The sequence below is a fragment of the Centroberyx affinis genome, unplaced genomic scaffold (assembly GCF_046629955.1).
Source record: "Centroberyx affinis isolate AG114_WGS23_722 - 3 ecotype Tasmania unplaced genomic scaffold, CSIRO-AGI_Caff_v1 ptg000264l_1, whole genome shotgun sequence".
In the NCBI taxonomy this organism is placed as follows: Eukaryota; Metazoa; Chordata; class Actinopteri; order Beryciformes; family Berycidae; genus Centroberyx; species Centroberyx affinis.
Genome location: NW_027278945.1, coordinates 524,988 through 534,551, shown reverse-complemented (window position 1 = coordinate 534,551; position 9,564 = coordinate 524,988). Strand labels below are relative to the sequence as shown.

The 9,564-nt window shown below is 41.7% G+C and overlaps 2 protein-coding genes across 2 annotated transcripts; both read left to right on the top strand.

Annotated features, from left to right (window-relative positions):
* The first annotated feature begins 490 nt into the window (after positions 1-490).
* Positions 491-1,902, top strand: LOC139667049 (protein FAM161B-like). The gene is made up of 4 exons (XM_071546432.1): positions 491-603; positions 727-826; positions 913-1,088; positions 1,339-1,902. The coding sequence occupies exons 1-4, from the start codon at positions 515-517 to the stop codon at positions 1,418-1,420; spliced, it is 447 nt and encodes a 148-aa protein (XP_071402533.1). The 5' UTR covers positions 491-514; the 3' UTR covers positions 1,421-1,902.
* A 2,578-nt stretch (positions 1,903-4,480) lies between these two features.
* On the top strand, positions 4,481-5,752 carry LOC139667229 (neuroglobin-2). Its single transcript, XM_071546664.1, has 4 exons — positions 4,481-4,578; positions 5,075-5,183; positions 5,324-5,443; positions 5,600-5,752. Exons 1-4 carry the CDS (start codon positions 4,481-4,483, stop codon positions 5,750-5,752), a joined length of 480 nt encoding a protein of 159 aa, XP_071402765.1.
* Positions 5,753-9,564: the final 3,812 nt, after the last annotated feature.

Sequence of the window (9,564 nt, the reverse complement as noted above, 5' to 3'; positions counted from 1 at the left end):
TACTGACTGAAACTAAAAATAATTCTTGATTATCTTTTAATTTCAGTTAGTTTTGATGGCAGTGTATACTTTCAGTTTAGTTTGTTTTTTCAGAAATTTCTATTTTGTTGCTGTCTCAGTTAACAAAAATTTTTCTTTATCTAATTTTAGTCTGAGTTTTAGTTTTAGTAAGCTATAATAACCTTGGCTGGTAGCATTTAGAAGTATTTTTTTTCTCATTGTCAGGTACAAAGAGACCATTTAAAGAGAAGCAGTTCATTTGGGGGCTTAACATCACTGTCCACTGACACGCTTCCCACATACATCACAGATGCTGCAAGAAAGCGCTGCATGGCCATCAGGTGAATTTGAAGTTTGAAGCATTTGAAGTTACTGTACATCTTCAGCAGTTTTATTTACTTTACTTTTTTTTTACTGTTTTACTTTCTTTTACAGGAAGTCAGTGGAGCTGAGGGAAAGTAAGAAGCAAGAGAGTGCAGATTGGATGAGGAAGCACCAAACCAGGTCCCAAGCCATGAAGAAGACAGTCGCCATCCGTGCAAAGGTGCTGGACCCACACAGCAGCTTGAAAGAAGTGTATCACGAAAAAGTGCAGCAGCATCGGTGAGTCCTGCCTGGGCGAGTGAGGTTGCCCGGTCTCCCACTCTGCAAAATTTGCAAGTCACATCACAACAACCGCACACTTCTGCCACAGTGGCCTAAACTATAATCTTCTCTGACATGCAGGGAAGCTGACCAGCAGAGGATGAGAGAGTACATGAGGGAGCTACGGGACATGAAAGCACGAGTCACTGTGCGCCCGTATCTGTTCGAACAGGTGAAACAGGTAAATGACACGGTAATTTAAAACATTACTTCACATCGCAAGTTGTATGCCCTTCTGATTATATAACTTTGACATTTGATTTCCAGAGAAATGCCAAAGCTCATGCAGAACAGACATACAGAAACAAGCTGAAGAAAGCAGGGTTGAATGAGCATTTTGTTGAAGCAAACGGACAAGCGGTCGAAGTTACATCAGAAACATCCAGATCTGAGGATGATACAGATGTGGATAACCGCAGCACTGAAAATGAGATTCATATCAGGTAGGCAGAGTGAGAATTTTTAGCATGTTTTGTTCATGCACTGTGTAATACCACTGTGTCTGGTGAAATTATGAATAGCACCAGTTCTGGAAAGCCAAGGACTTCATGTGGTTTGGTCATAATGTTACATTACATAATTCCCAGAGTTTGCCCTGCAGTTTTTGGTGAAGAAAAGACAAATACCATAGCCAAGTAAAAGTTCGATGTAATTACAATATAGCCATTTTCTAACCCAACATGTCTGATTTAGGGAAGAAAATGTAGACGATGGGGAGAAAATTGAAGATGTGGAAGAAAAGAGCGTGAAATCCAAGGGGGAAGCAATGCCATGATCAAAAAGGTTCAGGCGGCATGGAGTTTTTTGTGGCCTCTCTGGTAGAAAACAACACTGTGTTCAAAAATGATTCATGTCAAGGCTAACTATCTGCGCCAAACATTTGATAGTTTCAGATGTGCAGCTATAAATTATGAAATTGCAAAACATCTGGACTTTACGATCATAAATGTTAGGCTCCACAAATGCAAGAAAATGAATAAAAGTTTATAGAGGTGTACATATTTATAAGTCATTAAGATTTTATATGTTTTGAGTTTTACAGTGGTAGGGGATTACGCCTCAAGTTTTGCAAATGTAAATATTTTGCTGCATGATATTTCAACCTTATTAAACTGAAAATCAAACGCTACTTTGGTTTTTATGAAAATAATTTTGCTTGGGAATATGGATATTGTAATTTAGAGGATGATGAAACACTTGGTTACCAGAAGAACAGTTCAAAAACAAAATGAGAACACTAATCTAGCCCGCTGTGTCTGAACGTGAATTTGTATTTCACTCATCTTAAATCAAGAAACTTCTGACGGACATGTGAAAAATAAAGTGATCGTAATCATACACTTCTGATTTATGCTGAGGTACTAAAACTGTCACACTGCTCAGTTGTATTTCTTTTAGTTCTGTTTGAATAATCAATTTTTTTGGGCAGGTCCCATAAGGACAGCAAACATCTGACATGGACATTTCTCGGATGGCTTGGTTAAAGTCCCCAGCTATTTCTAGAGCCACGCTGCCACCTAAATAAATAGCCCTCGCTGTTCATCTGCCATCACAAAGAACATTTCAGCGGTCTGCTCCAAGCCCTTAGACCCACATCAAATACACTGTTACACTGGCCTCCACTAGGAGCTTGTGCTGAGGCAGCCAACTGCCAGGAATTTGAAGGATCTTTTTTTCTTACTGACCAGCTAGAAATGTCTGAATATGTACAGAATGAAAATCATATTGAGCTGTCTGCCTAAATGTACTTCTCCCTGACAGTGCCAGTAATAGCATATGTCTGCACTATAGTGGGTTGACCATAATGCTACAGCCATTTGGTGTCACCATGGAGACCAGTACATTCTATAGGGTTAGGCTACTTGTTGTAGGCCATGGTGTCATAAATTGAACTTATTGATGTCAATGTTTGCATGAGTTCAGATCAAGACATCCCTCATTCCTCACTGGGCTACGCCACTTAATTTCAGATTTTAAATATTGTATTAAAATGATCTAAGACAGTTTAGTATGTATTAGTGAACATTATCCTTCATATAACAAGAGTTTATCCTGCCAGATCAACGTACAACTCCATAGAAAATGACAATGAAAAGTCACTGTAACAGTATTCAGGATGATTTTCTGGGTGTAAGGGTAGTTCAGATAAGCATAAATGGTTTCATTCCAAAACTCTGTATGTCCATTTTGGAAAACAAACTAACAAACCAAAAAAAATGAAATGTATCTGTCAATATTTCAAAAACAGTTTTATCCTCCTAAACATAATTATTGTCAGCGATAATTATGTCTTACAATGACTCAAAACTTAAGTCATGGCCCATGTCAAGCTTTACTTTAATGTCAACAATCCTAGATGTCAATCCTTTTAAATGGTGCATATCTCATTTTGGAATGAGACTCTTCATATTTTGATTTATATTGAGTCTCTTTAAAGATAGGAGGTGGGGAAAAGCCTGTCACACCATACTTAGATATAATAGATATAATAGATAGATAGATAGCAGAGTCCCTTCCTTGAGATCTCAAACATCACATGACAAAGCTTCAAGGGCTCCATCCAGTAGGGTTGTCATGGGAACCGTGTATCCCTCCCCATGCTGCCTAGTGGTCCCTGAGGAGAACGCTGTGCACCTCTCATTCCCCGGTGCACGGCTGAAAACAGAGCCGATCTCACCGAATCTGTCAGATAAATGTCCGAGCAAAAGAACCCGCAGCCGTGAAAAACGTGTGAGCGAGCGAGCGAGCGAGCTGACGTCTTTTTAAACAAGCTGCTTACATGTGGAGGCTGAGAATGGGAGCAACACATCTCATTTAGATTAATAAGAGGCTGTGTGCTTGGCCACCAAATATTATGATCAGGGTGTTTGAGGAGTGGCCTTCCTCAGCAGATGAACAATATAATTTCACTGAGGTGGCACATCCAGGTCTCTTATTATTTTAGCCACTGTACAATATTAAAATCCCCACACATTTAATTTAATTCTGAAAATGCATGGGTTGCATATCTTGGCAGCTGAAGACACACCCTACAGTTGATATAGGCCTAGTTGGGTCTGCTTCACTTCTGCCTGAAAACATATGCTGGTTATTTTGTTCTGCAATAGATTTCTTGTTTATCTGTATTCAATGTAGCATGGAGTAATAGTGCAAGGGCGAAGCGTTTGGTTGTGTGTGTTCAGTATGTGCATGTGGTGTCTTCTCCTGTTTTTGCCCCTGGTTCACCTGCAGGAGGAGCTGTGGCTCGCTACAGCCTCACTGGAGCAAAAGAGAGAGATCCCTCTTTTTCTCCTTCAGTGGCATGAATAATATCCCCAATGCTGGAGAGAGAGCATATCAAGAGACAATCGGGGAGGGGGAGAGAGAGAGAGAGAGATAGCAGTCAGTGTGACAGATAAGAGCGTGGCACAACTTGTCTCTCTCTCTGGCTGCACCGTGGGCAGGGGGACAGAGAGAGCAAGTGCACCAGGGTGTCAGGCAAGGCTGCTCCCTAGACACTGAAACACACACACACACACACACACACACACACGCACACACACACACACACACACAGACCCCTCAGCCTGGCTGTACCAGAAGAAGTTCAGAGAGAAGACTGACCTAACTAAGGTACAGTTGCCCCCTCCTAATCTGTAACACTGTTTAACCAATCAGTTGTGTTACGCTCACTTGACGCTGCACTTTGTTTTCCAGGTGGCGGTGGCAGAAGTTTCCTCTGTGGATTCACTTGACTGTTATGGCTTTCCTCCAGCTGAGCCTTCTTCTTGTCCAGTAGAGGAGTTGTTGTTTTCCCTCCAGAAGAACTTGTCTTGTGCACACAGCCTGAGGGAGGATGGAGAAGCTGACAGGGAAAGACAAAGAGCTGATACGAGGCAGCTGGGAGAGCCTTGGCAAGAACAAAGTTCCTCATGGTGTGATCATGTTTTCCAGGTAATGCTCTACACACTCAGCATGATTCAGACGGAATAAGACTGTAAAGTTACTTGCAAGGAGAAACCATGTATTTCAGCTTGTTATTCTGTGCAGTTATCCTTTCATTAGCATCAATCCAAATCACACTTTTCATCTCTGTTTTGCTCTGAGCACCAAAGTTGTGAATACAAAGTAATGGGTAGTTACTGTTTTTTTGGTGTTGTAAGTTAAAAGCTGCAGTGTTTGAATATGTAGCACAGGTGTAGCGAGATAATGAAGCCAGATCCTTCACTGCACACTTTCACCATGTAGGGACCGGAGGCTTGACTTGTTGCTTGGCGACAGACTGCAATAATCTCCAATTTACTTTGAGACAGCTGCCGCTAAAACAGACACTAGAAGAAGAGATTTGTTGTGTTACAATTTATAGATTGACTTTGTGCTTGTGTGGATGTTTGGCAACCCATGTCATCTGTATACACCTATAGAATAGTGTGGTATGTGTCTGTGGTAGACTGTTTGAGCTGGACCCTGCGCTCCTCAGTCTTTTCCACTACAATACAAACTGTGGCTCCACACAAGACTGCCTCTCCAGCCCCGAGTTCCTGGAACATGTCACTAAGGTGAGCTCACTTCACCACCGCAACCGCTACAAGTATACAGACAATTAAAACCTCAAGTCCCTTCTTGTGCACAGTTTTGAGCTTGCATTATGCGTGCCTGTGTCTGTGTATTTGTGTGCGTCTTGTGCATGTGATCCCAGGTGATGCTTGTGATCGACGCAGCAGTCAGCCACCTCGACGACCTTCACTCCCTGGAGGACTTTCTGCTGAACCTAGGGAGGAAGCATCAGGCAGTGGGAGTCAGCACCCAGTCCTTCGCTGTAAGATGCTTCATCCGATTCTACAGCTCTGACTTAGCTCTCAAAAGGCAAATTCACAAATCAGTGATCTGTGAAGAATCTCTTTGCATATGTCGTGACCATTTGTGCACACGCTCTGTATGTGTTTGTTTGCTTGTTTGTGTTGGACTATTTTAGGTGGTGGGTGAGTCCCTCCTCTACATGCTGCAGTGCAGTCTGGGCCAGGCCTACACGGCGCCCCTGCGTCAAGCCTGGCTCAACATGTACAGCATCGTAGTGGCGGCCATGAGCCGAGGGTGGGCGAAGAACGGCGAGCACAAGGCCGACTGAGACGCTCAGCGGGATCTGCTGAGCAGTTGCTGTCAAATCACTCAACATTGGTTGCCATGGAATAAGGTTGTGTAACTTGCAGCGTTGTGGCTTTGGCTGCTGTACATTTGCTCTGTGAGTGGGGTCACATAGTGTAGCGAATGTGTGGTGTGGTCACACTTTACAATATCTCATGATAGTTGGATCGACCAGTGATCACAGAGTTTATTTTCTTCACTGTGGATGTTATAGCTACCAGGCAATGCCGCTATAATGCTGTGAGGATCTATGCCGGCCTGCTTTGGACCTTCTAAGTCTTTGGACCTGTAATCTGAGGTCCTCACATTGAGAAGAAGCATAGAGGATAACTGTTGAGGTTGCTCTGTATATAATGGCTTTGATATATCTACTCAAATTATAACAAATGACTGTAGTGGTCTTTGTGATGTATCTTAAAAGAATTGCACAATTATGAAACACTGGCTATTATATTTACACATCACACACTACTCAAACTGTGATGATTACTGTGGCCAACATGGGCAGCTCTCGATCAAACTTGGACACAGTGACACTTAGACACAGCGTTAAGAGATTTTGGGACAAAACAGTGTGATTTCACAGAAAAATCTTATCACCTCAATCATACCACAAACCATTTTTGATGGATAAATCACACATCAGAACTCATTACACCTCTTTCTTTTGAGTGTGAATTCATTATCTGGGATTATAACTTTTAACCTATTGATAAACCTAATTTTTTAAAATGCTATTCAGTAGATACTGACAAGAACTGTTACACTGTCTGATAGCTTTCTTCTGCGATCTATGACTGTTAAGGCGTCCATGTGCACCTTACTCGACATTGTGTCCTCAGTAGAGGTTGTGAAGATTTTATTCTCTTATTTCAATAGGCTTGAGCTGACTGTTAAACTCTAACTAATAGACTGTTACGTTACCTTTAGAGTTTGGATGTAAAGGGCATCTTGAAGGAATGAGAGCATCCCTTTTCCTTGGCTCATTCAATTTTCAGTCATTGTTAGTGTGAAGTAGTTTTGCTGTATTGTAGTAGATTATCTCAATAATGCTTTTTAATCTTATTGTTAATCTGGCTGCTAGTATTACCTCGGCTTTAGAGGTCCTGTGAGACGAACAAGGCCAGAACGGCACAAGGACAAACATAATGCTGATTTTCCCCCTCAATTTATTGATAAAGGACAACATAATACATACATGCTGTCTGCTGAGATTGTCAAATATGCGTGTATTATTATTGCTGCTATAACACTGTATGTATCACCCTCAGTTGTTATTTACATTCACTGTCATAATGCCAAGTAATTTAGCAACAATACGCCAAGTATTTGATAATAACACCATACAACTGTATATCCAAGCTGCTGATATGTGGTTATTATCGCTTTAGTCTGAGTTTACATTTACAAAGTTTATTTTTGTATACTGAAATGTATGTGTAGTTTTAGGAGCAGTGATTTGCCAAATGTCATATATACCCTCAAAATATTTTGCTTTACGTGGATTTCTGGTAAATTAATTTTAACCTAATACAGGATGTGTGCTGTGAGGATTAATATTTATCCCATCAATTTTGCTGCCTTCAAAGTAGCAAATTAGCACAATTGAACATTTTTTGTTTAATCAGAATAATGGCTGTATTATCAACTTCTAAATGTGAAATCTTTATAGAACATTATAAAAACTTAGTTTTTTTTAATTAAAATATTTCATCCGTGGATAGTCTGTTCAATCTGTACTTTCTAACCCACAAGTGTAATGTTTGTTATCTGTGTAGGTGGTGTATTTATAGTGATTCTTTTCTTAGTATCAGTACATGGCCCTATGCAGGTTGTTGTTCTTCATGTGTCTATTTTCAATTAGCTGAGAGAGTCTTTTTGGCAGGCATGATTGGCAACTGGCATGTTATCTCTGTAACATGCAGGTCTGTACATATTGGGTGTGTCAATGTCTACCTCATCATATCAGCTGCTATTGAACAGCGATGACTTCACCTAGTTATCCTACAACCAAAAACACCCATTTGACAGTTAATGCAAGGACGCACTCTTTCAACCAAACAGCGTGTAAATCAGATCCCATTCCACACTTTATATAACATGTTGTGTGCTTACTTGAGACTCAATAAAGTGATATTCTGTTGGTATTTTACTGCTAAAAGATGTCAGTGTGTTTTTCTCCCGCCCTCAGATGTGTTTGTCACAGACTGATGACTGATAGCTGTAATGCAGTGGTCAGTGTTTGAAATCAATCATACTATGCTCGATTTCTCTCACTCCGACAGCCCATCCTCTAGCATTATGTAAGAGCCGTGCGCTGACTGGCTCATTCCCCTTGGCTACAGAGACGAGGGCGACTTCAGGCACATCAGCCCACTTACTCATGCAACTGCACAATGTCACATTAAGATCCTTTCCAGAATCCCAGAAATGTGCCATTTTGCCCTTACAATGCAGGCTCCTTTGTTTTTCCTTTCCTTTTAAAAACATTGTGAAAGGCTGAGAGGTATTTGTATGTGTTGGTTGCATGAATGCCAGTTTGCGTGTGTCCTACAGTAGGTGAACACATAGTAATGAGAGGAGTGGAGATGGGGAGGGCTGTTATGATGTAAGCTATATGAATACATTGGGCTCATTGCTCCCACAGAGAATTCACATATATTCAATTTGGCTGTATCATTGTAAAAGTCACATCCATGGGCTGGCTGTCTGTTCTGCTGTCGGAGCAGTGGCTGACATGGCCCTAATCTGTCTCTCTGCACTGCCAACAGTATCCTCCCTCTCTCTGTCCCACTGAGAGTCTGCTTTATTTATGTTGGCACAATGCTACGTCTTGCTTTAGCCCACAGAGCAGCACTGTGGCCAGACTCTGACCTGACCTCTCAGGTCACCAACCAAAGGTTACATTGTGATAAGATTCAGTATGCTACTGTGAATAAATGTCTATAATATGTGTCCATTTGCCTTGTTGCGACTCCAGAATAGGTCCCTATGGCCCTACAACCTCACCTTTGATAGTGTGAGGACTGGCTCTGGAGAGGAGTCTGTGAGGAAAGACAACACACATTATTTTTAGAAAGTCTGCAATGTGTTTTGGAATGAAGGGGGATTGAACGTTGCCATGGCAACTGTTAAGTGATGGTCCAGAGTGATGTGCATGCGTGTTTGTTTTTGGTGAAGGAAGAAAGCAAGGCACTTCTCAATCACTCAATCATACTAAATCATACTGGGGAGAGGAGAGAGGAGTGGAAGGGTGCTCGGCTTGCAGACCGAGGCTAATTAGGTTAGCTGTGATCGCTCTCTATGTCCTGCAGCCTGGAGGCAGCTGAGCACCGAGACAAGTCTGCCAGCTCCGACACCAAAGCAACCATCAAGAACTACAGCAACCACATTAGAACTGAGCTACCAACGCAAAGTACAACCAACAGTTACAAAGACTCAGATGGTTCAATTTCACACATCTGGTATGGCGTCAATTTACCCAGAAAGCCTCCAAGGACAAATTTGTCTGTCATTGTGTGAGCCAATACAGAGCACCCACTTACAGTTCGGCTGAGATTATTGTTCTCTTGTTGTTCTCTTGTTCATCTTGCAGTCCAAACATCTCAAAGGTTATAGAGTGGTTGAGCTATGCAGCCATGGCCACATGTCTTGGTCTACTGCATTAGATAACTGTTCTTGACACTTTTCACTTGGATATGAAGAGGGTGGCATTTCATGCCACAGATGATAGCTCTAATAAGGTAGTCCTTCAGTGACACATTGTCTGCCAAGACCTTCATAGCTCCACTGTGG

What these genes read in the sequence shown, in the direction of transcription:
- LOC139667049 (XM_071546432.1), top strand. Translation starts at nt 515, where the DNA reads ATGAAGAAGACAGTCGCCATCCGTGCAAAGGTGCTGGACCCACACAGC. An exon ending in GAAAAAGTGCAGCAGCATCG is followed by an intron (nt 604 to 726) that starts GTGAGTCCTGCC and finishes TCTGACATGCAG; the next exon opens with GGAAGCTGACCAGCAGAGGA. An exon ending in TGTTCGAACAGGTGAAACAG is followed by an intron (nt 827 to 912) that starts GTAAATGACACG and finishes TTTGATTTCCAG; the next exon opens with AGAAATGCCAAAGCTCATGC.
- LOC139667229 (XM_071546664.1), top strand. Translation starts at nt 4,481, where the DNA reads ATGGAGAAGCTGACAGGGAAAGACAAAGAGCTGATACGAGGCAGCTGG. An exon ending in GGTGTGATCATGTTTTCCAG is followed by an intron (nt 4,579 to 5,074) that starts GTAATGCTCTAC and finishes TGTCTGTGGTAG; the next exon opens with ACTGTTTGAGCTGGACCCTG. An exon ending in TCAGCACCCAGTCCTTCGCT is followed by an intron (nt 5,444 to 5,599) that starts GTAAGATGCTTC and finishes GGACTATTTTAG; the next exon opens with GTGGTGGGTGAGTCCCTCCT.